The sequence below is a fragment of the Natator depressus genome, chromosome 3, assembly GCF_965152275.1.
Source record: "Natator depressus isolate rNatDep1 chromosome 3, rNatDep2.hap1, whole genome shotgun sequence".
Classification (NCBI taxonomy): domain Eukaryota; kingdom Metazoa; phylum Chordata; order Testudines; family Cheloniidae; genus Natator; species Natator depressus.
Window position 1 is genome coordinate 82659385 of NC_134236.1, and position 27628 is coordinate 82687012.

A 27628-nucleotide genomic window follows, 5' to 3' on the forward strand; every position below is an offset into this window, starting at 1 on the left:
GGAAAGTGCCTCTTATTTGAGCACACTTACATGTCCTTGCATGAGCTAGACATCTGCTCCAAAGATTTTGAAGTATCTTGTGCCGAGTCCTTAAAAGATTTATGGTGCCTTTTCTTTGGTACTGGCAACAGCAATCTCTTCCCTCAGTACAGCCAAACCAGGAGAAGCACTGCTAACCCGCTCTGAAGGCTCTAATGGTGGATGGCGCACTGACTCCAAGAGTAAATCCTTAATTCTGGCTGCTCTGTCCTTCTTAGAGCAGGGCTTAAACCTCTTACAAATGTGACATTTGTCACTGACCTGAGCTTCCCACAGCACTTAAGACAGATGGAGTGAGAGTTCTTGGCAGGCATTGATTTGCTACAAGAGCAATAGGACTTGTAGCCTAGAGACCAAGGTATGACTCCGGAACTGGCACCAGCACAATTATCAACTATTATTCTAATTCTAAAATATGCTAAAACTCTCAAAACTAACCAATGGGTACTATGTACAAGACGAAACGAAGGACTTGCAAAAGTAACAGCAGCAGCTCCAGCAACCGTCATGGGTGGCAACTGAGGGGATTCGGGGGTGGTTCTGCCATTAATACCTTCACACAGTAGTGTGAGGCAGCAGAGGATGCTTGAATTGAGGAAAGGTTAAAAAAAAACAGTGCAGGTTTAGTCTTGAGAAAAGAAGACTGAGGGAGGACCTGATAGTCTTCAAATATGTTAAGGGTTTTTATAAAGAGGGATAGTAGTCAATTGTTTTCCATGTCCACTGAAAGAGGACAAGTAGTAATGGACTTAATCTGTAGCAAGCAGTGCTGTCCAGAGGATTCAGGGGGCCTGGAGCAAAGAAATTTCGGGGGCCCCTTCCATAAAAAAAAGTTGCAATACTATAGTATTCTGCGGAGCCCGGGGTCAAATTGCCCCACTTGCCCCCCCTCTGGGTGGCCCTGGTAGCAAGGGAGATTTAGGTTAGATATTAGGAACAACTTTCAAACTAGGAAGGTAGTTAAACTCTGGAATAGGCTTCCAAGAGAGGTTCTGGAATCCCCATTACTGGAGGTTTTTAAGAACAGGACTGACCTTTCAGGGATGGTCTAGGTTTACTTGGTGGGAGCTGGACGAACTCTCAAGGTCCCTTCCAGCCCTACATTTCTATGATTCTATCAATTGAACATGTATAAAAAAGTATTTGGATTTGCACCGCTAACCTTTACTCATAATGAGATGTTTTTTGTGGAAGCTGCAAAACTATCATCAACTTAAGTTGCATTGATGAGCAAATACATTCTAACATATTATCTAAGAGGATGCATGGTAGATTTCCCATTTTGTATTTTGATGTAATGATAGCTAATTGAAACACTATTTGCTTGCCATGGGGGAAAAAAACAAAAACCTTTTACCACCCTATTTTCCTTCAGTTAGAATTGCTTCAGTGCGTGCATAATGTCCCCTTTTTGGTTTAAAAAGAATTAATTAGTGGACAGACAGAACTGGAATTCTGCAACCTATTCTGGATTCTGCAGATGGGAAATTGCAGTGAGAGGGTAATGGTATTATCACAGCGCAGTTTATGAAAGCTTTTGAAACATATTCATCCAAATCTATTTTCATTCAACCCATACAGGAGTCTTGTGTCAAGGCTGCAGAATTCTAAGACTCTTAGTCATATGCTGAATTACCATTCTCTAACTTTAAAATTACAAGGCCTCAGTTTGGTTAGAAAGAATGTATTTTTCCTGTATGAGAGTAAGGTTATATTCCCCTATGAGAATGTATCTAACAAGGCTCACTACTGGGACTCCGCCTCTTCGCCCACAGCACATGAAGATAGTTCTGAGCCTATCAGTCATAAATGTAGAACTACTCATAAGCCCCACTCCTGGCCTCTCCCCCCGCATTTTACTTTCAATTTGAACAGCAGAAAAGGCAGCAAAAGAGCTCCCACCTCGAATGTGAATTTCTGGCTCTTTAGTTCACAGCAGTATCTCTCTTTCATTTTCTAAATTACCTTTGAAGGCTAATTAGTTTAGCCATTTTAATTTGATTCTGGTCATCACTCTATCTACAGGCACCAAAATGGCCAACATGTCGAAGACAGACAACATACGGAGGTAGAGCTCTTCTTGTCAGGTACAGCTACAATGTTATGGGAAAGGGGATATCTGTACCACCAGAACTCACATGCTGAAATTCACCAGCAGGGCATCCAAAACGAATACTAATAAATCTTTGTTCCACATTACCTCATTACCACCAAAAATCTTCCTGACAAGGTGGGCAGCTTGCACAACTAGGGTAGGAACCCTGGGAGGGTGCTTTCCACGACTGTTTAGACATGGGGAACCCATGCAATTGATGTAGGCTCACTAGATGGTGCTAAGTCTTGCCTTTTTTTGGGTGGGTCTTACTTGTTCTTGTCCTCCTCCTTGTGTCATTATTATTTATTTAGCCTACGAGCCCTAGTCATGGACCAGAACCCCACAGTGCTAGACACTGGACAAACAAACAAGTTTGCATTACACAATCATCTTGTTCTTATCTATTGATCTTATTAGGGAATTACTAGAGGGAAAGAGGAATTTGGAGCTAAAAGCTAATCTCCATGTTTCCAGGACAGCAGTCAAAGAGACACTGAATAGCTAGGGAATGGGGTTAACCGCTATATCCTCTGTCTTTGAGTACTCTTTGCTTCTGTGTTTCTTCATAGATGGCCCCATAACACTGAGCCTAGAGTTTTCCAGAAGCTGGGAGAAGAGGGAGATGAATGACCAATCTAAAAATTATTGTAACACTACAAATTCACTTTAAACTTAATTTATAATTTACCTCTCTAATCTGCTTAATCCAGGCTTCCCTTCCAAGGAACTCCTGATGCAGGACTACAGGAGCAGAATTTAAACTAAAAGCCATAGAGTCACTAGATTTTCCTTTAATAAATGGCTGGAGGTCCGAGTGTAGCTGCAAGAGAGGGTGAAAACATTTTTGTTAAATAAAAAAAGATTGGTACAACTTAGTTTTTAGGGATTGAAATGATTATCTCTATGTAAATAAAAACTAATTTAAAGATTAGAAAACCCAGAATGATGTGAATAACTCCAGTGCAGACTAAATTCACATAACTTCAGGAAAGTAGCACTGCTGGATTAGCAAACCAGAAACTTCATATATCAAAAAACTCTTAACATTTAAATTACTATACTTTTACCATATGTCAGACAATGGTGGCCTTAGGCTTCCGATATCTATGCAGCCACTTGTGATCCTGCTCCTCCAGGAGCCCAGCCCTACATACACACATTCAACCATCAGCCAGAGACCCATCTCCAATTCCATGTCCCTTGATCTATTCCTAAACTATCCTCCTCTGCTTTGATAGCTGTACTTTGGCTCCACCCTCCTAGCTCCATATTGGGGAAGTGATGGGGGTTGTTTAGCAGAGGCTGCAAAAAAGCGGGGAGGGACAGTTTGCCACAGCTGGGAAGGGGTATGAAGTCGGCGGGTGCGTACTAAGGTGAGGGAGTGGGAGAGAGAGAGTTGTTAGTATGTGGTGGTGAGAGTGACCCAGTCATTCATGGGAAGGACTCTGTTCTTTAAAACTGTGAGTGGTATAAAAATATTTTCCATTTCCCAGGACCTATGGGAGTTACTTGATGCAATATGAATAAATTTCTGATACACTGAATATTTTATAAACTTGTTTCTGTGACAAGCATATGGCTCTTTATACATATTGCCAAACTGGATAATTACAAGTGAATTCATTTAAAGTATCCACTAAACTCAGACCGAAAAGAGACTCAAAAGAAGAATATTAGAGAGGTTCTCATCTACCCTTTCAGTAGAAGACTGAACAGAGAGAAAAGGCATACCTTATGACTCATAGACATGTTCTTTCCATACTGAAATGCCATATCCTGGATCTCAGCATCATGCTTTGCTAATTCCATTGCAGCCTGGCAGCTCTTTGCCAACAAGGCACTATGGGATAGGAAAATCTGTTCTTTCCAAGTTGATATTCCAATATCATGTGTAAGACAGTTTTGCTGAAAATGAAATGAAGGCTAAAATAAAAAAGCCGAAACTATGACATAGGAAATTAAAAACAGAGCTATGCCACCTAGGAAACTACCACCTACTGTAAATTCCAAGGCTGTGGACTTTAATGTGTCATGCAAAACAGCCACTCGCCCAAAGAGTATTCCTGCATGAGGTGATGGGAAAAGTGAAAACATTACAGCGCGTTTTAATTGCTGAATTGTAGAGTTGCTGCTCCCCCCGCCAAAACTAAAGCGGGTAGAGCTTCAATTGTCTTTATAATAGGTTTGCCTCTGAATTTTCACGTCACTACAATATGAACATTGGCAGCCAATTACATTCTTACTGACTTACTGGTTAAAAAGTGTCCTGTGCAATACACCACTCACTCGCACCTCTCACCAGCAAGCAAGAAAGAAAAGAACTGACCATTTAAACATTGAGTGGCATTTCTAAGAAACATGTCAAGACACTATATGATTACATCAAATGCTACACTACAGCCTCTTCCTATACATTCTAATATATATGGGATTTTAATGAAGGGAAAAAAAGAGACCAAAGGCCTGTGAAGGATGTTTTGGGGATGCGTCTTTTTTGCTTCTCTATTATCTTGATTTTTTTTACATTAGACATATCAGGAATGTCAAGTTTCAATTTCCCTGGAGGACTCTGGTAGATCTCTCAGATGTTCATTGTGAGCTACAATGCCTTAACTGTAGGATCAAGGATGCTAAACCTTTAACAGTCTCTTTTTATCTAAAATGTTAATTGAATTTATATTTTAACAAAACCAAAAGAAAATATAATCAGTTTTAACAATCTGACACACACTTTTCCCCAGTCAATTGTTCAGCTTAACTCTCTTGGCTCTTGTGATGTCATCATTTCACTAATCAGTGTCTTCAAAGCTAGACAGAACCTGACATTCTAATTTTTATATATACATATATAAATGTCAAGCCTTCTTTATTAATTGTAAAGAAGTAAAAAAGATCTCAAAGTCCAGTTTTTGTGACCCTTTTGCAGGTAAAGGAAAGGTAAAGGAAACATAGGTTATAAATGTACGTATGTAAAGAAATGGTTTCAAAATTTAAATATTAAGCATCATATTTAATTTCTCAATACACTGAAATTTACAGCACTGACTGAGCCAAAAGGTGAAATTTTACAAAGTGAGAAAAGAAACATCTAAGAAGACCCTCCTCCCCTACAGTTACTTCAATTAAATTGCTTGGAAATGAATAAGAACTAAATCTGTGTGACCTCATAATTTTCTACTGGGTATTATCTGTCATGAATTTTGTAACAAATGAAATAAAATCCCTCTATTCAGCTCCAATCGTCCCGCTTATGAACACTGCCAAGGAGTGCTGCATTACTGGATAGAAAATAATATGAGATTGATGGGAAAATTAGCAGAATTCTGTAATGCCAAATAACCAAACATTGTATCAAAATTCCATTGCCTTCAGACACACCCCTGCCTTTTACAGGAAGGGGAAAGAACAGAAAATGACATGTTTGCTACTATGTATGTGATGATAATTCACAAAGTCAAGATTAAACTTTAGGTAGGTCCCATTTTACTATGATATTTGCTTCATGATGCCTTAGTTCAGCCCAGAATATATGCAAGTTTCCATGATTGGTAGAATGACAAAAATGATAAATAAGAACTGGTACCAAAAATAAATGCTCGATCATTTTCTCACTCAGACATAGGTTAATTTAAAACAATCTGGAGATGAAGCTCTGGGAAGCTGTGACTCAACTTTTTTTTACTCAGGACCAACCAGCTGAGATAAAAATGTGTGCTTATTAAAGCTTATTGGATGAAGATTAGGACAACCAACTTGCAGTGATTTTGCAATTATTTATTTTAACCCGCATGAAAAGAGAAGTAAACTAGGAAGTTTAACAAAAACAATCATTTATGAAGTTACAAAGTCCTTAAAATGCTAGCTGTACCAAGCCTCTGAAACATTCACACACCAAATACAGATTGTGACATCACTACAAACTGCAGCTACTGAAGAGACCCTGCTAACCTTACTCATTGCAAGTAATTCTACAACATTTTCCAAAAGTGCCATCTTTTAGACAAGAATGTAGAAATACTAAGTATTTTTGTGACCTTCATTTGAAGTCTTGAAAATATTTGAGAAAGGTGGAAACTTATTCTGAATTTCTACAATGTTATCTAAAAGAAATACTTTATCTGGGCTATTAATGAGGGCATGATTTCACCAGATGAGCTAATTTCTGCTCTTTCTGTAAATCCAGTGCAACTCCAATGAAACTAGTGGATTTATTATATATTTACAGTGACAACACCAAATTTGTCCCTAATAAAAAGTGATTTTGGATACTGATCTTTTAAAGATGCTGATTTTTTTTTTAAATGTACAAATTTTCACTTTTTGTCCTTAAATGTGGAATTGTGAAAAAGTTGTTAGAAGGATCTGGGCAAAATCTTAACATTTAAAAGTTTACCAATAATACATTGCTTCTACTACAGGCACTTTGAAAAAATGTTCACTACTTTGCTGTTTCCTTAATATTTTTATAAAACAACAGAATACTACACAGCTTTTGTATATACTTAAAATTTTCAAACATCCAAAATACATATTTAAATTTTCTATGCTGAAAAAATATGCTCAAAGGCAATATATTGCACTCTCTTACATGGATATTGAGAATCCCCTGCATACATAATTTGGGAGCCAATCTATAATACAGTCCAGTCAGAGAAAGTCTTGACAACCTGCTTTCAGGAGCACTCTATGGTAAAAATACTTAAACCAAATGCCATGAAGGCAGTCATCTCTCAGTGAAATTTTTGTAAATTGCATTGCAACAACTGGACTAGGCAAAAACCACTGTTTCCCAGACAAAAGACCTACAGCTGTAATTCAGTTCAACAACATTATCTCCTGATAAAGCTTGTCATGTGTCAGTTTGGCCATGTTTACACTAGCAAGTTCCAATACAGCTGTACTGCTGTAAGATAGGTCGTGTAACTGTGCTATGCCGACGGGAGAGAGCTCTCCTGTCGACATAACAAAACCACCTGAATGAGCGGCAGTAGCTATGCTGGTGGGAGAGCATCTCTAAATCATTTGAACACATCAAGGAGAAAAACTTTAATTAGCTATAGACTGCAAACTACATGAAAACTGAAGTTACACCTGTGCAGGTGAAATGGGTGGGATTTCTCCCTTTATTTTTTGAAGCTTCTATATCAGTAAGATGAAGGAGTCACTGGATGGCTCAAAGGATTGATAACAGAATTTGGAACTTTCCACTTTACATCGCTTTAGTTCATGATCAGACATTTAGTATCTGATGACTGTTTAGTGGCGTATATGAAATAAGGCGATGGTTTTAGTCATATTCATTCGTAGGAGACGTGATGCGTCTAAATCACAAAAGAAACCATCACAACTGGCACCACTGCTGGCTGTGTCAGAGGAGCCAAAAACTGAATGAACAGTGGCTGAATTAACCTCTCATCCATGGAGGCAGACCCTCCAAGATATAGTTAAGGCACCCTGGGGAAGCCAGCACTGGAAGAAATTGGTCTCCAGGCCTGTCAATCCAGCACTTTTCTAAGCATTAAATTCAATTGGAACTATACACACTAAAGTCTAGCAATTGGTTTGTTTTTATTATTAGATCCATCTTATGTACAATATTCATATTATCTTTGTACCTTCATGACTTGACAGTTTAAAGTACAAAGAAACAACATTGCCACTTTTCACATTATACAACTTAACAACTGATGCTTTAAAAGTTTATTTTGAAATACTGTAACTGCAAGTGGCAAACCCTAAGTAAAACTGATGCTCCCATTTCACCAACCTCAAGATCAGTAAAGATGTTTTCATTTTATACATATATTTACTGTTTTGATTTTAGAAAGAAATTGTCTTGCTGGGAGGTAAAGCCATTAAATTCTCAGACAGTGCTTAAACTGTAAAAATACTCTTTCTAGGCAATGGAAAATAGAAAGAGAGTTTCTAGAGAATCGTCACATGTTTTACAGCAAGATTTTTACCACTTATACCTATCACATTTATGGTAGCAAATATTAAATTAATTTTATGTACTTAATACAAAGTAGCACTTAAAATCCACCCTCCCACACACCTCACCAAACCACCTTAAAGTAGCTCAAACTGGTTTCTGTGTCTCCCAGAGAAGAACTAGATGGTATTTATATAAATACATGTCATGATTCATTTGTAAGCATTTTCAGCACTGCATACAAATGTTACAAAACACACACCTTATTGGAGTGCTCCAAAATGCATAGCAAGAATTGGCAGGACTCAAAGTCACACCTTTTGGATGAAAAATGTAGACATTCAGAATACATTTTATAACTAAGGTTTTTTATTTGGATACACAGCAGCACTTGCTTTGCCACCTAATCTTGCACAATATGAGACTGTCTAATCCATTTACAACTCAAACTTTGGTCTAATCCTTATTAAAATAAAAATGCATATATATAAATCAAGCATATTTTATTTTTGATTCAATCTCAGCATTTGAGTTTTAAATTGGATGGTTCAACAACTTCTATTCTACGCAGAAGGATAAAAATAAGTCAATAAAATTATGGATCTCTAATGGTAGCAACACATTTATCCTACAAAACATTTTCATTTGACTGATGTAAGCTTTAACAGATGTCTTCCTGCTTGTTGGACATGACAGAGCATGTTTTATTGGTCTATTAATACATGCCTTCAGTGCTTTGTGAGGAACAAGGGTGAGCGCAAATGGGCCAATAAAACACATGCTGGAGTGCTCCAATACTTTCATCATGACTCTCTAAAACAATAGAATTTTTTGAAAAAGATGGTTGGGAAAAGTTAAATTTTAAACATATGCTTCTACTACAAAAAGTAGTTCATCATGGAGAACTACTTCAGACTGCAGAGAAAAGAGTAATAGTCGAGAAAGACTATTAACATTCCACTGTTAAAAACGATATAATCAAGCTGGTTGTCTCTAGCATGAGACATTGTGAATATTCAGATTCAGGAGCTAAGGAAAAGTAGTGCAGTGTTCCTTTTCAAAAAGGAAATTTCTCATTTAAGTTAATAAGAATGATCTGATAGGTAAAGTGCAAGACTAAGAACCAGTGCATCTAAGTTCTTGGCTCTGCTACAGCCTTGCTGCATGGCTTTGAAAAAGTAACTCTACTTTTCTATATCTCAGTTTCCCCATCTGTAAAATGGGGACAGCAATATTTCCCCTACTCACAGGAGTTTTGAGGCTTCCTTTGTTAACAAGTGTGAAGTGCTTTGAGAGCCTCAGATGTAGGCACTCCAGAAGTCCTAAAGTATATTGTGAATGTTTTAGAAGAGGTTTGTAAGTTTTAGAAGGCCTACTCACTCCTAAAGAGCTGAGCATGGAGGCTAGGATCACCATAAGTGGTAAAAAGAAAAGGAGTACTTGTGGCACCTTAGAGACTAACCAATTTATTTGAGCATAAGCTTTCGTGAGCTACAGCTCACTAAGCTTATGCTCAAATAAATTGGTTAGTCTCTAAGGTGCCACAAGTACTCCTTTTCTTTTTGCGAATACAGACTAACACGGCTGTTACTCTGAAACCTGTCATACGTGGTATTTTTCTTTGAAAAAGGGCAACCACGCCCACAACTGAACCTTCAAGAAACAGCCCACTTTGACATGGCTATTCATTGCAATCCACAGTGTGTAAGAGGCACCTTGGTTGGTTCGAACTTTTAATTTCAACTAGATGTAGGTTTGAGAAAATGGAAGAAGATTGGGAGAGTCCCTTCCACTCACACTCATAAAACTAAACTTTAGGCTACCTTTGCAACTAAAGCCTATAGATTTTGGTTTAAAGTATCATTCAAAATAACAGAGAAAGGGAGGAATCTTTATTTTTATTTGCCCATTTCAGTTACATAATGGTTTTACTCACTATACAAATAAGATGATGATGAAGAGGGGTCAACTAAAAAGTGATAAAATGGGCTGGTCACAGTATGGCTTTGCAAAGGAAAAATGATAGACAGAGTTGTCATATAATTGCATCCAACAAATGTCTTCAAGGAGTCTATACAGGCCAATCTGCTTGGGGCAAAAATACATTTAATCTTTATAGTCATCCAAAGATGGTATAACAAAAACATTCCAAGGGATCATAGGCCTGATGTGTCAGAGAAGAGTGAATTATGACAAATGATGTAGTTCACTGTAAAAGATAGTTTAAATCTAGCAATTAAAGTGGACGTCTAGCGCAGCTCACCACAGACTGTTGAACAAAAGGTTGTACAGCACATGATGGTTGTAAGCACCATTTTATGGTCATACTTCTCACTTGAAGCCCAATTTTTCTGCCTCAGACTTTAAAAAATATTCTGTTTTTCCAAATTCATAACAGAAGATTCTCTATTATGAAGAATGTTATCTGCTAACATCTCTATATAAGAAACAGGAGTTATCTGACACTGGAGAGTACAGTGGCATTGTAAATTATTGTATTACTCTTTTACATCTGGAAACTTCAGTTCAGATTCTAGATTTGGTCACATATTATGACTTTTTGATGCAACTAAGATGGGACCACCAAACAACATAGCACATGAGGCAATGTTTGCTCAAGACATGTCCAGGACATGGATGCAGGCAGAAAGGGGGGTTGCATTGGCAGAGTTGTGTGGGGAAGCTAGCAAAGATAATATGTGTAATTATGAAACAAGCCTCAGTGTTCTCCAATTGGTTGAATAGATCATAAAGGAAGTAAAGTAGGTCACACATTTGTGTTTGATATGGGCTTAACTGGTGGCCATATCTGACCCACTAAAAGTCTAATCTTTAGATACTATACTATGTGTTAATTTATATTATTACAACATACTAATTATGTTTAAATTAATCCAGTTTATTTTAGTAAAGCATCATTGTACTCCCAACTCTTGCCAGACAGAATAGCTCATTGCTTACTATAAAAACAAAACCATTATTTTGGTATCTTAACTTGACATTGTTCAGCTGGGCTCAGTGTATCTTACACTTTCCCTATGCTTGTTGAGCGCTTTATAAATGTGGTAGAACATTAAATTTTTCAAGCTCTTCTGAGGTAGTATGATTATCTCCTGACAGCCCTCAGATCAACATGCTGCCAAGTAAAGAGAAATAGGACTAAGACCTGCTGCAATGGCAGACACCCAAAAAAGTCGAGAACATTTCTAGTAATACAGAGGATGTGGTTAATCTAAAATGTGCAAATGAAATCACAGTGAAGCAGCCCCACTGCTAAAGTCAACTATGTGAACTTCACCCTTAAAAAAAAGCTATTTTAAGTAAAACATAGCTGAGGTTTGGTTGTATTTAGAAAAACCTGCCCGGCTTATATAAAATACAATTTTAAAAGTTCTTTTAACATATTTGTATTAATAAAAATATGTTTTTCCTTTTAAAATATAGCCTTGCATATAGAGCTTGAGAGAGGTAGCTTAACTGGCAAACTGGAAGACTGAAGTCATCTGTTTGTCTACAGATTAGGTATAGCAGGTGCAGAAGTAGTTCAAACTTCCCACATAGTTTTTCTCATGTGCCTCAACCCTAACCTAGAGGAATAACTTCTAGGGGTGAGCAAATAAGATATCCTCCATGCCCTTTTAACCATTGGCTGATGTAGGACTACCATTAACATGGATGCCAAGTGTGATGGTACTTTATATGATCTAGACTTATATCTACTTGGAGCTAAACTGAGGTAACTCATTTCACTTGCTCTGAACAACAAGATAGCAGTGATTAGCCTGAGCTCTATTTTAAACTGAAGACTTACAAGTGAGGGGCTCCATATGCCATCACTTATCCCCCAAGCCATCTTGCCTCCCAATGTTATTCCTTTAAGGTTAATATTTCTGAAATGGCTTGCCCATCTGAGATTGTTTTGTTTCTGTTAATATGCTCCACTTAAAAAACATCATAGCTTACAATGTGCATATGCACACACTTGGGATCATCTCAATAGTGTAAATCCATGCTTTTTGATAGAGTAAAAACATGCTATTAGGTGAAATGAAGAGGTAATGAGGATTCTAAAATAGGAACTTCTTAATACACACAGTGTTAAGAGATAACCATGGTAAACAAAACAAGATTTCTTAATTTACCATTCTGCCAAAATGAAATCACGTTAATAAGTGTAGCCAAACACTTCTTTGGAAGTTCTGTTAAATGACTCAAAAAATCTTAATTCCAGTTTCATCAAAAGAATCAAAGCAGTTCATCAGAGTCCTGCCATGCAGCAAAGTAACAACAGTAGTGTGGCATATTTGTATTTGTCTTTGAAATAAACTTTGCACCTCAGAGTCATGTAAATGATTGAACCATTTTCTTTGACCAGGTCAATTGCTCTCTGTGATACATGCAAGAATGACTTTTTTTTTTAAAGAGGAGCATAGCACAGCATTTTGTGCCTCAGCATGAGACTTCCATTTAGCTCACCTAATAAAGCTGCAATATTTATGAGTAGAAAGGTCCTGGTTTAAATTTTGGCTTCAGTGACTGCAAATTCCATACACCGAAGCAGCCAGGATATGAAAAATTACGTGACCTAGCAAAATCTACATATACAATGTATTTGTCCACCAGTTCACAGACAACATGTTGGTCCACATTTTTTAAACCTTTTAATACTAATGAATATGTTTCTAGTCCACTATTTGCGGGTATTCTGATGTGCTTGTTTTAACAGAACCCTTACTAGAGGCATTACTGAGTGAGGTCTGTTTAGTGTCCACGGTAACTGCAAGTTTGTTTGTTTGTTTACGAATTAAAAATTACAGAATCTCTCTCTCTAAGCATTTCTAGTGGTGCCCATCACCCATTATGGCAGAATTGAGGTGCCATACTAAAAGTATTTCTGAAGCTTGCTGAGACTGTAATTAGTCCTTTCCCCTCTTTCCTTTAAGCAAACAAAAAAGTCATCATGATATTTACTGTTGTCACACATTTATTTAAAACAAACTACTTGAATAAAGTGCAAGGACTCAAAAATCTTACCTCTGATAAGTTAGAATTGTCATAGTATATTCCTTGCACTAAGTCACCAATTGCACTTGATATGAGCTCAACAACCTGGAAAATAAAACAAAAAAACCCCAACATTATTTTTTAAATGCGATCAATTACCTGATTGTCAACACAGTGCCTAGAAGCCTCACTAACATTCCTTGTAGGATCATTGCTTAGGAAGGCTGCATGGGCTACCAGAAGAGATTCTGACAAGATTATTTTTTTGCCACCTAACGAGGAAGAAACCAGATCCAAATCTCCATACTGGAACCTTAAGCAGAGTCCTTTCTCTTTCTATCAAAGCTTTAAGTTAATACAAATGAGAACCAAGTAATATTTATTTTCCTAAGAGTGTGAACTATAGAGTGTATCCTCACAAGGATATACACAGTACTCCTAAATTCCAGTTCATAAATATGAGACAATAATCCCATCTGGGTTTGTTGGGGGTTTTTGCTGCCAAGTAGATATTTCATTATATACCTCACTGGGAGCTGCTAAAATTCTAATCTTCACTGATAATACAGAAAAAGTCAGAATCCATAGAAAGCTAACCTTTCAAATGTGATCATTTGGTATCTGAATGTACTGGGAATGCTCTGTGGATGTATTTAGTGCATGGCCTAAGGGTCAGCTGTACTCATAGAGTGAAACAGTCTGCAACACAGGAATGTTTAAATCAGATTTATCAATCTATACTATCTTCAGGCTTCAGACTTTTTATTTCATTCAAGCGAAGCCTAAAAATCTGAACTTGATCCAGAATGTAAAACAAGCAATCCATAGTCTCACTGGAACTACTGTACAGTTTAGAACCGTGTGCATGAACTGTCTTAATTGGAACAAAATACTGGGATTTACTGTAAAATTAAATGCAGCCATTTCAAATAAGCACACCTTAAGGCTATCCCTTTAGTTGTGCTCACAAAGTTTTAATTTCTTGAATGTTTAATTTCCTATGTATATGATTCTATATCTGATTCCCCTCTTTGCTTCCTAAAATTCAGCCTAGTTCTTATTGAATTAAAGGATTTTGTTTCAGCTTATATCATTCTTGTAATTGAAGACATTAAGCTAAATGATAAAGCCCCAAACAGAAATTTCAATGTTGAGGCATGCTTTATTTGCTAATAAAAATACATTCTGATGCTAGCTTTAAGTATTTGCAACAAAGCTTTTTTAAACACTAATTCTGATACATATGATACATATGATAGAGAGAGAGAGAGAGAGCGAGAGCGCGCTAACTTTAGAAATGGTGCTCATTAGCGGCTTTTTTTCCTCTCCTTGTGATGCATATGGGTTAATTTGTAAGATCTATAAAAACAGACTTAAAAAAAAAATCATGTTGCCATTTAGGTAACCAGATACTTAAGAAATATTGTAGCAATATGAGCTGCAGAGGAACTGAAAGGACAATGATCCTACAGTGTTACCAGATGTGTTGAGTTATTTAAGTGGGGAACAGAGAAAATGAGGGGCTTTTTTTGAAGGTATCAGATAAGCCCTATTCCCAAATCCAGGAGGATTGAGTATCGCCAATAGGTCTATGAAAGTCTGTAACCAAATGCCCAGCATCAGATTGTATTACAGTTTATACAAGCAACATCCCAAGATTCTTCTGATGGCTGGGACACATAATACAGATCAATCACTCACTAAAAAATGTTATGGTTTGTGAAACAGTCTGAGCTCAGAGACCTATACTGGTAATACGAAGAGGAATTTACAAAGACATTGAGTCCTACTCTAAATGTCAAAGTGATAGTATGAACTTTTAATAGTGCATCTGGCTGTGGATAAACAGACCTTTTCCTCACGCTCCTGAAACTCCACACTGAGCAGGACCAAATGAAACATTCTGTTTTGGGGTTTCTCTCCCCATCCGCCCGCCAAAAACAACTCCATTAGCAAATGACAATTCTGCTGATTTAAGTGACTAAAATGATCTCCATGAAAATATTTATCAAAACTTGTGCCTAATTTTCTTGCAATTTATATTATGTATTTTTTCTATTGATAAAATTCTAGGCGACTACATACATAAAACACAGTTTAAACCACTACTATATATTAGGTGCAAGATACTAAATGCTAGTAAAATTGCAAACGCTGCCTCCTTTCATCCCCACCCTGAAAACACTCAATTTCCATACATTTAATAAAAACCCTGCAAGGTCACACAGACCCTTGGCAGGGATGACAACTTTTATTTTCAAGACCAGGATGGGACACTTCTCTTTAAAAGTCTGTTACTTCATCAGATCTCAATCTGCTCTATGAAAAAGTATCTGTTGTGCAACATCAGTGGGATGGAGCTTTGGGCTGCAGGGAAAGCCATGGAAAACAAGACCAGTTATGCTTTTAAATGTGTCCCAAATGGTTTTAAAGTAAAGAAAACACAAGTTAGGGTCAGCAGCATTTAAACAGTCAAACAAACAACAATACCAAGCTCTTATACAACATTTTACAAAGGAGGCAAGTAACATTATCCCTATTTTAATGATGGGGAAATAGAGGCACAAAGAGGTGAAGTGACTTGCCCGTCACTCAGCAGGCCACTGGCAGAGCCAGGACTAGAAGCCAGGTCTCCTGAGTCCCTGTCCAGTGGTCTGCCCCTAGCCCACACTGCCTAGTTCCATACACTGACATCTTTTTTGAAGATCAGGCTTGACAGAAGAAAACTGTATGTTAACTTTGACTATTTAGGGGGCCACACCTGACCCTCTCCTTTGTCTTCACTTGGACATGTTTTTGCTCCCCCTTAGGCAGGTTCCACCATGAGCAGCACGTGGGGCCAGCTGTAGTAGCTATCTAAATAGGTCCTTCCTGCTTCAAAGAGCAGCAGCCCAAGAAGACCAAAGGAAGAATGAAAAGGAGAAGCAGCTGTGGTAGTGCTTGTGCCCCTCAATTAATCTGAGCAGCTTGAGGAGCATAGGGGCTATGGAAAGCTCTCCCTCCCACATCAACTGGCAGCATGGTGGGATGGGAAAACAGCACCTTTAACCCCTCCCTTAACCTAATAAATCTCATGGAGGGTGAGGAAAACTCTCCCCAGTTCTAACAGCCATAGCTGGGGAGAGGGGGGAAGACAAGAAGCATGTGTGGGTCCCCCACTGCAGAAACCTAGAGTAGCAGCCTAAGATGATGATGAAAAACTCCTATCCCAAATACAGTAGTGACATCTGTGGGGTGGGAATCACTGACCAGGAAGATTTGTAATCTGTTCATAATGAAATTGGTCCTGAATTCTTTCCTAAGAGCCCCACCAACCTATGTGAACTCTCCTAGCAGCCCTGTGATGTGCCTCCAGAAAATAGAGGGAAACAAGAAAATGCTTGTGTATTCACCAAGCCTTTTCTCTGCAAATGCCCTGGTGGGTGAAAGCATGGGTCCTCATCTCCTCTCTCATCCCTGTAAAATCAAAGGGCTGCTAGGAGGAAGAACAATAGGCCAGTGGGGCAACAGCAGGAACAGGGAGCTTAATACTCAGTGCCCATTTCATTATAACTAGCTTGTTAAGCTCCCCCACACCCTTCTCCCTATTTCTAGATATGTGCCATCTTTTTACTGAAGGGTGTTTTCCCAACTGACATAGAGCTGTCCACAATGACACTGGTGCTTAGGCTGGTGTAATTTATATCACTCAGAGGTAGCTTATTCACATCCCTAAGCGACATAAGTTATACTGACATAAGTGATAGAGTTGACATAGCCCAAGACAGTTAGGAACCCTTAAATGGCCAAAATTAGAGAGAGACTTCAACTGATATTTGACTCAAAATTTAAACTTTTCAAAACACGGTTTTATATTTAGAAATATATTCACATTTAAAATGCCAATGAAAACAACTTTTAAACAAATATTCCTCTGCAATGTTTGAAACACAAACACTGCAACATTAAAAAACTGGAAGTGAAGTTGGATTAACTGATTTTGAATGTTCAAAAACAAATGCAAAAAATAAACCAATAGCCTAGTGTGCTAAGTAGCTGGATTTTAAAATCCTTTCCCTTTTAATTATCTGAGGTGTGGTTAGTCACACAGGTAAATAAATGTGTTAGGTTATAACACACTATTTTTAAGTTAACTGCATCCCAGATTCATCATTTTACTCACTTCCCCCCATGCCCTTTTTAAAAGCTGTCCCTCACTTTCAGTCCAACTACACTATGAAAAAAATCATGCTCCTCACAGTGATCATCTTTCTGGCAATAGTCATTAATCCTTCTTGGATAGCAACAGCTTGACATGTATCCTCATAATATTAATAATGGAACTTACTGCAGTAATGTACAAGGTGCAATGTCAACGTGTCACTGATAGATATTCCTCTGGGTTGCAAGATAAGCTCTGTTTAGCTACTAAAATATACAAAAATAAGCTATAGCATTTAATTCTATCATGTTTCCTTAATATTTTCAAATATCTTAGGGCCTGTCTATATTAGGGATTTTTGCAACAGGGGATAAGTAACACCTGTGAAAGCCCCACTTTACACTGGTACAGTGCATCTATGCTAAGGGTTTGCACCAGCATAGCTACACTGGTGCAAAAATCCCTAATGTAGACAGGTTCTTAGGCCACTACAAACTTTGGTCCACGCAAGTTACGGCCCTCATAAAACTGCTGCAGTTAATATATTGCTCATGCATGTGTATATGTGGTTTCTTGCATCGGCAATGTGAATAGTCACCAGGAATCCTTGTGTCAATGCACAGTGCAATACACGATGGGTAGGTTTCCCAGTATGCAACTCATCATAGTCCAGCGCATTGTCTTTTGGGAAATTTTGGCAATGCATTGTGGGGGAGAAACAAGTCATGCAGGAGTCACTGGGAGCAAGGCTTCAAGTTCTCATCAAATTCCACAAAACCACACGGCACTTCTCGCTGTCCGTTGTCTCAGACAGAAGCATGGACACCACACAGCTCTGCACTTCTGTCATTAACATTGCAAAGGCAGGATAAACAATCCTCCAGTATTTGCAGAACAACAGGAATAACAGCAGCAATGGGGGACAGGACAATTTCGTGGAGGAGATATTGTTGTGGAACACAGCGAAAACCAATTGAAGGATATTGGTGGTGTTCCTGGAGCAGCTGCAGACAGTGGAGTGCCTCTTCTGTGCCCAAGAAATGAGCACTGACTAGTGGGATCACATCGTGATGCAGATTGGGAACAATAAGCAATGGCTGCAGAACTTTTTGATGCGAAAGGCCACTTTCCTGGATCTCTGTGCCACGCCTGCTCCAGCCCTCCACCACAGGGACACCAGAATGAGAGTTGCCCTGACAGGGGAGAAGCAAGTGGCAATAGCACTGCGAAAACTTGCAAAGCCAGACTGCTACCAGTCAGCGGGAAATCATTTGGAGTAGGAAAATCCACGGTGGGGGCTGTTGTTATGCAAGTGTGCAGCGCCATTAATCGTCTCCTGCTAAGCAGGACTGAGAGTCTCGGCAATGTGCAGGACACAGTGGATGGATTTGCAGCAATGGGGTTCCAAACTGCAGTGGGGCAATAGATGGCACGCCCATCCCTATTTTGGCATTAGCTCACCTGGCCATGGAATACATCAAAAGAAAGGTCTAATTTTCTATGACTACGCAAGCACTAGTGGATGACCAGAAATGCTTCACCGACATCAGTGTTGGCTGGTCAGGGAAGGTGCATGACACTTGCATCTTCAAGAACACGGGACTCTTCAGAAAGCTGCAAGCAGGACATTCTTTCCCAACTGCTGGATTACTACTGGTGATGCTGAAATGCCAGTATTGATTCTGGGGGACCTAGCCTACCCTTTACTCATGAAGCCGTACACCAGCCACCTTGACAGCACCAAGTAAAGATTCAACTACCAGCTCAGCAGGTGCAGAATGACAGCTGAATGTGCTTTTGGTAGAGTGAAGAGACCTTGGTGTTGTTTACTCACAAGACCAGATCTCAGTGAGAAAAATATCCCAAATGGCTATAGCTTCCAGTTGTGTCCTGCATAATATCTGTGAGGCAAAGGAGGAAAAGCTGCCACCACGGTGGAGGGCAGAGGTGGAGAGTCTGTCTCCTGAGTTCCAACAGCCAGACACAAAGGTTATTAGAAGAGCTCAACATGGAGCTATGCAACTGGGGGAGGCCTTGAAAGAGCACTTAGAACAGTTAGGTACAGTAATGTGGAGGGGTGTACTGTGCTCTATCTGGTCCTTACATTTTGGGACTGTTAGGAATTGTGTGGTGCTTGCCGTACATTTATAATTATTACATGTGTTTGTCACTAATCCTGAGTTCTGTTGCCCTGTAAAACAAGTAGTGGGTGCTTCAGGAGTGCTATGCATTCTGCTGCATATATTGTGAAATAATAAAGATGAATTATTTACCAAAAATAGATTTTTATTGCCAACCAAAACAGGTGCAAAAATGTGCAATTAAATACAACAAAAACTTTGGAAATAAATTAACAGAACAGAACTGAACAAGGGGAAAGAACATTCATGTCCATTTCAGTTCATTTGGGCTACACATACAGCTACCATGGCTCTCACAGGTCAGTGTACGCAACACTGGTTCTCTTTATTGTCTCCCAGCATGGAATGGCAGGGCGAGGGATGTGGCCACGATGCCATGTGGAATGTTGAGGGGTGTAAGGAGGTACTAAAACGGAGTTCTCCATTGACTGCAAAGAATGCCAAGCACATGATTTTTGAACCTGTAGGTCAACAAGAGTCCGTAGCATTTGTATTTGCTGCTAGAGATGCCCTATTATGTCCTGATGCATCTTCCTCTCAGACTCCTGGGCCTTTCTCCTGTCTGCTCTTTCTCTATCCATATTCTCTACAATATTCACCCTCCAGGTCCTCTGTTCACGGTCCAATGCAGCACTGGCTTGCAGGATCTCTCTGAACATATCCACCTGTGTCCTCTTCTTTCTCCTCCTTATCGTGGTCTGGCGTTCCATTGGTGTTAAGGGGGGAGCTCTCAAGACCACTGTGATGCTGGCAGACCAGATACCAGCTCCTGCCAAGGTCCCCATGTCTCAGTTGAACACTGACAGATGCATAGCTCAAATCTGTCTGGCTCATTTGAGAGTTAAGATTGATAAAATAAGTATTAGAATTATAAGAAAGCGTTTAGACTGTATTGAAAGCTTGTGAGTTGCTGCACGCATTAATCTTGTAATATCTGTGTTCCATATTGTATGCAATTGTGTTGTAGCTGTGTTAGTCCCAGATATTAGAGACACAAGGGGGGTGAGGTACTACCTTTTATTGGACCAGCTTCTGTGCCGAATAGAGGGGAATCATCACTTCCCTCAATCTGCTGGCAATGCTCCTACTAATGCAGCCCAATATGCCGTTAGCCTTCTTGGCAACAAGGGCACACTGTTGACTCATATCCAGCTTCTCGTCCACTGTAATCCCCAGATCCTTTTCTGCAGAACTGCCGCTTAGCCAGTCGGTCCCCAGCCTGCAGCAGGGCATGGGATTCTTCCATCCTAAGTGCAGGACTTTGCACTTGTCCTTGTTGAACCTCATCAGATTTCTTTTGGCCCAGTCCTCCAATTTGTCTAGGTCATCCTGAACCCTATCCCTACCAACAGCATATCTACCTCTCCCCCCAGCTTAGTGTCATCCACGAACTTGCTGAGGGTGCAATCCATCCCATCATCCACATCATTAATGAAGATGTTGAACAAAACTGGCCCCAGAACTGACCCCTGGGGCACTCCGCTTGATACCAGCTGCCAACTAGACATCAAGCCGTTGATCACTACCCATTGAGCTCAACGATCTAGCCAGGTTTCTATCCACCTTATAGTCCATTCAGCCAATCCATACTTTTTTAACTTGCTGGCAAGAATACTGTGGGAGACTGTATCAAAAGCTTTGCTAAAGTCAAGGTACATCACATCCACCGCTTTCCCCATATCCACAGAGCCATTTATCTCATCATAGAAAGCAATCAGGTTGGCCAGGCATGACTTACCCTTGGTGAATCCATGTTGACTGTTCCTGAACATCTTTCTCTCTTCCAAATGCTTCAAAATGGATTCCTTGAGGACCTGCTCCATGATTTTTCCAGGGACTGAGGTGAGGCTGACTAGTCTGTAGTTCCCTGGATTCTCCTCCTCCGCTTTTTAAAAGGTGGGCACTATATTTGCCTTTTTCCAATCATCCAGGACCTCCCCCAATTGCTACAAGTTTTCAAAGATAATGGCCAATGGCTCAGAAATCACATCAGCCAACTCTCTCAGAACCCTTGTATGCATTAGATCCAGCCCCATGGACTCCTGCATTTAGCTTTTCTAAATAGTCCTTAACCTGTTCCTTCACCACTGAGGGCTTCTCACCTCCTCCCCATACTGTGCTCTCATACTCCTCCCCAAACATTTTGGCCCGAGGGCCACATCGGGGTGCGACACTGTATGGAGGGCCAGGTAGGGAAGGCTGTGCCTCCCCAAACAGCCTGGCCCCTGCCCCCTATCTGCCCCCTCCCACTTCCTGCCCCCTGACTGCCCCCCTCAGAATCCTCCACCCATCCAACCCTCCCTGCTCCTTGTCCCCTAACCGCCCCCTCCCGGGACCCCCTGCCCCTAACCGCCCCCCCGGGACACCACCCCATCTAACCCCACCCCCCCAAACCTCTGCCCCATCCAACCGCCCGCTGCTCCCTGTCCCCTGACTGCCCCCCGGGACCCCCTGTCCCTTATCCAACCCCCTGGCCCTGGCCCCCTTACCATGCTACTCAAAGCAGCATGTCTGGCAGCCGCGCCGCCTGTCCAGAGCTAAACACGCTGCCTTCCAGAGAGCTGCCCACGCAGCGGCATAACTGCGGGGGAAGGGGGACAGTGGGGGAGGGGCCGGGGACTAGTGTCCCCAGCCGGGAGTTCAGGGGCCGGGCAGGACGGTCCCATGGGCCAGATGTGGCCCGTAGTTTGCCCACCTCTGATGTAGTGTCTACCTTTGCACTGAGTTGACCACCGCAGGTCAAGTGTGGTTCAATATCATTTGGGGAAGCAGTGTTACTGAGTCTCCATAATGGGGCACTTATGTTGGCGGGAGACAACTTTGAGGGTAGATATGCACAACTTACGTCGACCTAACTTTGTAATGTAGGTCAGGCCATAGTCGTTTTCCTCAGTAATGAGCAAATGCAGGACTACAGACTCCCCCACCCCCCACCTCACATGGCTCCCAAAGCAATGAAAACTAATGTACTAACATATTTGCAGATCTCATATAGCAGACCCTTACAATGGACCACTCAACCAGCTAATGATGACTGGGACTATGGTTAGCAATCATGAAGTAGTACTTGACTGCTTCAGCCTGATCCTTTTGGAAGGGATAACTATATTTCAGTGCTCATCTTACCGAGATACAAAGTGGTGAACAAAAAAGTACCATGATTACAGGACCCCAAGCTACACAGCTGCAGGAAACTCAAACAGTGCAAAAGGAAGAGGAAACACTCACAAAAATACCCCCCACCCCACCATTTGCATCTGTTTACATTCAGGCAGACATGAAACTAGGCTATGATGTCCACAAATTGATTTGTGGATTATATCAGTCAAAGCTGGTCAGCCCTGAGTTGACACAGATGATATCTCTAAGTGGTGTTAACTATTCTGTGTAGACTGTGCCTGTATCAATAAATATGATTCAGGAGTAAGGTCATTTAGCATCTGACAGATGGAATTGACTAAACAGAGCTGCAGATGTTTGTTAAACTAGAAAATCAACAGCCTACTCTAATGTATCATGAGTAGCAGTGATCAGATCCCTGATTAAAAATGAAATGCTGATCAATCACAAAACACAAATATTAAGTATCAGCTGAAGTCACTCAATTAATGCCCCAGCCTCCTTGTAAATCAGGTAGATGCCAAATGTGTCAAATCTTATTAAAAAAATTAAACATTTATGTTTTCTAAACATTTACTGTAATTTTTTCTCGCTCTACACCACAGCATATCATTACATCTGAAGCCATTCCCAATTTCTAGTCCCCTTCCCTAAAAATTTGACCCCAGCAAAGGTTATTTTTAAGACTAGCTTTACTACAACGCAGGAAGACAGGATATGCACTCTATTTAGGGGGCACACACATCTTAATCTTTCCTAGTAGTATTAGCAGCTGTTTCAGAAGGACCACAGCTGACTGTGCACGCATACATCTGCAGTACTGACAGCATTAATCACACACAGATTTATTAGTTTTTTTCTGCAACACAAAAAAGCAGGACTACAATGCAGTAGGCAAAGGTAAAATACTCCCTAGGGATGATTAAGTTTCAGTGTACATACTAGGTGGGAGGGAAATAGGCTCCCTTATATGAATAGCCAGGTCCTTGGGGGGGTGGGGGGGGGCGCAGGGGAAGAGCAAAGCCATCCAGGCAGAAATCTTTTTTTTTTTTTTTTTTTTTTTTTTTAAGGATTCATTTGCGCTGTAATTCATTTTAAATTGCAAAAAATCTAATTTAACTTTTCACCATTTATGCAATGTTTACTTTTTACATTTCATTCAGGTTCAACAGAAAACTTGGACCTAACTTGTTTATGATCAGTTCTAATTCTAGTTCTCATGCACAACGCTGTAGTGTTTGAGATTACAATATTCTACGGTAATGCTTCAATAGAAACAGAACAGGTTCTCTCTACTACTGAAAGCAAGCTCACTGTGCCCTCTATAGCTATGGTTGCTTAAGGATTTTCCTTTTTAAAGAATTCTTTTTCAAAGTTGCTCAACTTCTTTAAATTTTCACCTTTCTGGATGAACTTTCCAGGTGTTCCACTACTTTGGACAGTGAAATTGTTTTGGGAAAATTATTCTTTGAGCAAAAAAAGAATAAAACTCCTACCCTTACTCTACCCCCACGTACATATTTTTTCCATTATATTAAAAAAATTGAGACTTTTTGAAACAAGTCTAGTTCCTCAGCAGTTCAAGGCAGAAAGAGGGAATTTGGCATGCACATATTCCTCAGTGAGGCAAATTGCCTTTTGACATCTATCATTCTGGGATGTACTAACAGGAGTGTCATATGTAAGATGGGAGGTAATTGTTCCGCTCTACTCAGCCCCAGTGAGGCCTCAGCTGGAACACTGGATCCAATTCTGGGCAACATACTTTAGGAAAGATGTTGATAAACTGTAGAATGTCCAGAGCAGAGCAACAAAATTTACAAACTGTTTAGAAAACCTGACCTATGAGGCAGGTTAAAAAACTGGACATGTTTAGTCTTGAGAAAAAGAAGATTGAGGGGTGATCCAATAAGAGTCTCAAATATGTTAAAGGGTTCATATAAAGAGGTCAAGAAGTAATTGGATTAATCCGCAAAAAGGGAGATTTAGGTTGGATATTAGGAAAATCTTTCTAATGATATGAATAGTTAAGCACTGGAATAGGCTTGCAAGAGAGGTTGTGGAATCCCCATCACTGGAGGTTTTTAAGAACAGGTTAGACAAAAAAAACTGTCAGGACTGGTCTGGGTGTACTTGGTTCTGCCTCACCATGGGGACTGGGTTACCTCTCAAGGTCCCTTCCAGCCCTGAATTTATTCTATCTTGGTGAAGTTACATTTTGATTCTATGGTTATGTTTTAAAAATTGTAATTCACGCATGTGCAGTTGTTACGTAGTTCCAAAACTGTTCTGATAATGGTTCCTCATGGTTATAAAGAGAAAGCGATGTATTGAACATGCAGATTGTGAAATTTGGTTTGTGCTAGACAATGTGGCAATACCTGCTCTATGTAGGTATTGAATGAGGCAGGCCTTCACAGGATTCCATGCCTCATTTCAGTAAGGTGCACAGATGAAACCCTGTCTCACTGAGTGCTCATCTCATGTTGGATAAACCATTTCAGTTCCACGCTAAGGACATTTTTTATTCTAACGTCTTTCCTCTTTAAAAAACCCCACACTTTCTACAAAGAGCTTACTTTTGTCATAAGGAAAGTCCTTAAGCTTCATTTGAACATCCATTTGAAGGCCTAATGAAAGCATCCATACTCTGGCAAGGACCAACACCCCAGGTAGCTGTTCTTGTTATAGTATTATCAATCTCAAGGGCACCCATCTTTTATACGTCTCAGACCCTCAGAAGTCAATTTTCTGAATTAGTCTTTTCTCTCTCTGGAGAGAAAAAAAAACCAACATATGGGCCTTTCTTCCACAACCTTAACTTATATTTGACAATGAAGGCTGCGTAGCTACCAGAGAAGGCTGCAAGCATTACCGACTAGTAAAACCTACTTCCAGAGACATCTTTGTCTCAGAGGCATGGAGCTCTTCACCATTACTCCAGCCATTCTTGTTTCAGCCACCAAAATGTTGTGGAAAGGGTAGTAAGAACTATGTCATCACCACCAAACTATACATGAATTCTGCCACACCTTCAGCTGATCCAGAGTAGGGTGGATGGCCACTGCTACCTCAGCTTCAGAGGCAACCATTCACCAGGTGATGTGTCTGTCTTCAGGTTCCTGGATGATCTTTAATTATACTCCCAAAGAGGTATGAAAGTTGGTTCCTCTGAATTAAAGTTTTGATTCTTCTTCGCTGATGCTGATACACGTGGTCTCTGAAGAGTCCTCCTTTCTCTTGTATGTACAGATATCACTCTTAAGTAATCATCTTGCAGACCATCCCTCTCATTCAAGTTAAAGATGGCAGGTTGCTGTACCAGTACCAAGGACAGAAGGATCACAGTGGCCTGACCATGCGTCGGGACTAGATACATCAAGGCCACAAGTGTGGGTTATGTTGATGGAAGCAGCACCAGAGACCAGCAGTGAGGAATTAAAGTACAGAATGTGTGCCTTGAGTAGGCACTTCCACTGTTCCGAGGGCTCCAAGGACTGCTGCCACCAGGACCTGGTACTGCTGTGCTTTTTATGTGACTGAGATTTGGTTGAAAGATGGCTGCTCAGTTCATGAGGACTGCAGGAAATATTGAAGATCTTGTCTATGTCCAGGCACATGGTCTCAACTGGTTGCTTCAAGATAGAGGACAGATTCAGATGCAAGTTAAAGGAACAAGCAGGACTTTCAATGAGAAAATTCAGAGCAGCTATTCAACTACTAGACTAATTACAGACCACTAGAACAGTGAAAAGATACTTGTATTCTAGTAACAATACATCAAATCTTGCAGGATATCTCCTGCAAGGATGTCAAGAGACTAATTTGCTAGATGATCAGACACCGCTGATGTAGTCTCAGTGCCCAGGACTTTCTACTTGCTGGCTTTCAACCAAAGCATTAGAGCCTTCAGGATGACTTTGCAGAGTAATTGTAGGGAGGAGTGCTTCCATCTTGAACCCAAGAATTCAGAGTGACATCTATGACAAATTTCATAATGGTCTCACTCATGATCTTTCCACATTCCACAGCAGAGCCATTCTGCTTCAAGGCACCAGATACAGCAGCCATACTTGTCCACAGGGACACGATACAACAGCTTTTGTATTATTTGAAGCCACTGGCTAATTCTTCATAGAAAAGCGTGAGGAGAGAAAGAGAGACCAAAATTTAAACTCTATTTTCACCAGTTTCATGGACAAGAACCAAGGAAAACTGACATCTTCCAATGCAGTGGGAGCTACACTATCACACTATTACTTCTGAGCCTACTACGAAGTTTCTTACATTTTAACATGAAATACAGGAATTCAAAAAAGCAGAGGCAGAACAGGATACCCTGAGATTAAAGAGCAGATTTACATGTAGACTGAGATGATGAGGCTCCAAGGGAGAGCCAAGTAGTTACATAGCTGGACTGTTCTTCATGGCAACCCAAAGGAGCTCTATCACTGACCAATCAGACAGGAGACTGCCTCTAATAATTCAACTTTTGCACTTCAACTTGATAATAGCCCTAGAGGCTAGTTGTCATTGAGGATGTGTTACAAGTACACAAAAATAGTAGAAAATATTGGTTAATCACCATCATGTTTTCCCAAAGAAAAATGGATTGTCTAATTATACTTGGGATTTCCTCAAACATTCTTCTTAGGGCAGTGAGTTCACATAAGAAACTTTCTATATAAAGGAGATTTTTTTCATACAGCAAATGTTTAGGGCTCTATTCTGCCTAGCCCTTACATATTGTATGGGGTGGGGTGGGAGGGTGAATATAAAGAAACACCTGCCTCCTCCTTGCTCCTTTCATGTAAAGGCAGGTCAGAATTTCAGTCCCTGTACTTATGGGAAACTAGGGACTGCTTCCTAGATACTCCCCCAAGGCCAAGGAAGTGTGGCGAGTAGGCACAACTATGGTTTTGCCTCACGTATGTGACAGCCAGCAAACCAGAGCACCGATGCAGTGGTGACAAGAAGGATACTGCATCTCTTAAGCATGCTCACTCAGTGCACAAGGTAGCTTCAGGAGGCATTCTGGATTCTCCAATGCCTTTAGTTCCAGCATATTTCTGCATTGCCCCCCAATATGCAGCTATTCCCAAATTGCATGATCTAGACCAGGGGTTCTCAAACTGGGGGTCGGGACCCCTCAGGGG

At 40.2% G+C, this 27628-nt stretch overlaps 1 protein-coding gene across 1 annotated transcript in view; it reads right to left on the minus strand.

Moving 5' to 3' along the window:
• PDSS2 (decaprenyl diphosphate synthase subunit 2) overlaps positions 1 to 27628 on the minus strand; it is a 189813-nt gene that overhangs the window by 22834 nt on the left and 139351 nt on the right. Inside the window, exons 4-6 of the mRNA XM_074946894.1 lie at positions 13101 to 13175; positions 3866 to 4039; positions 2823 to 2954 (exon numbers count right to left, since the gene is read on the minus strand). Of these exons, the coding sequence (XP_074802995.1) occupies positions 2823 to 2954; positions 3866 to 4039; positions 13101 to 13175 (381 nt within the window). The remainder of the gene's footprint in view (positions 1 to 2822; positions 2955 to 3865; positions 4040 to 13100; positions 13176 to 27628) is intronic.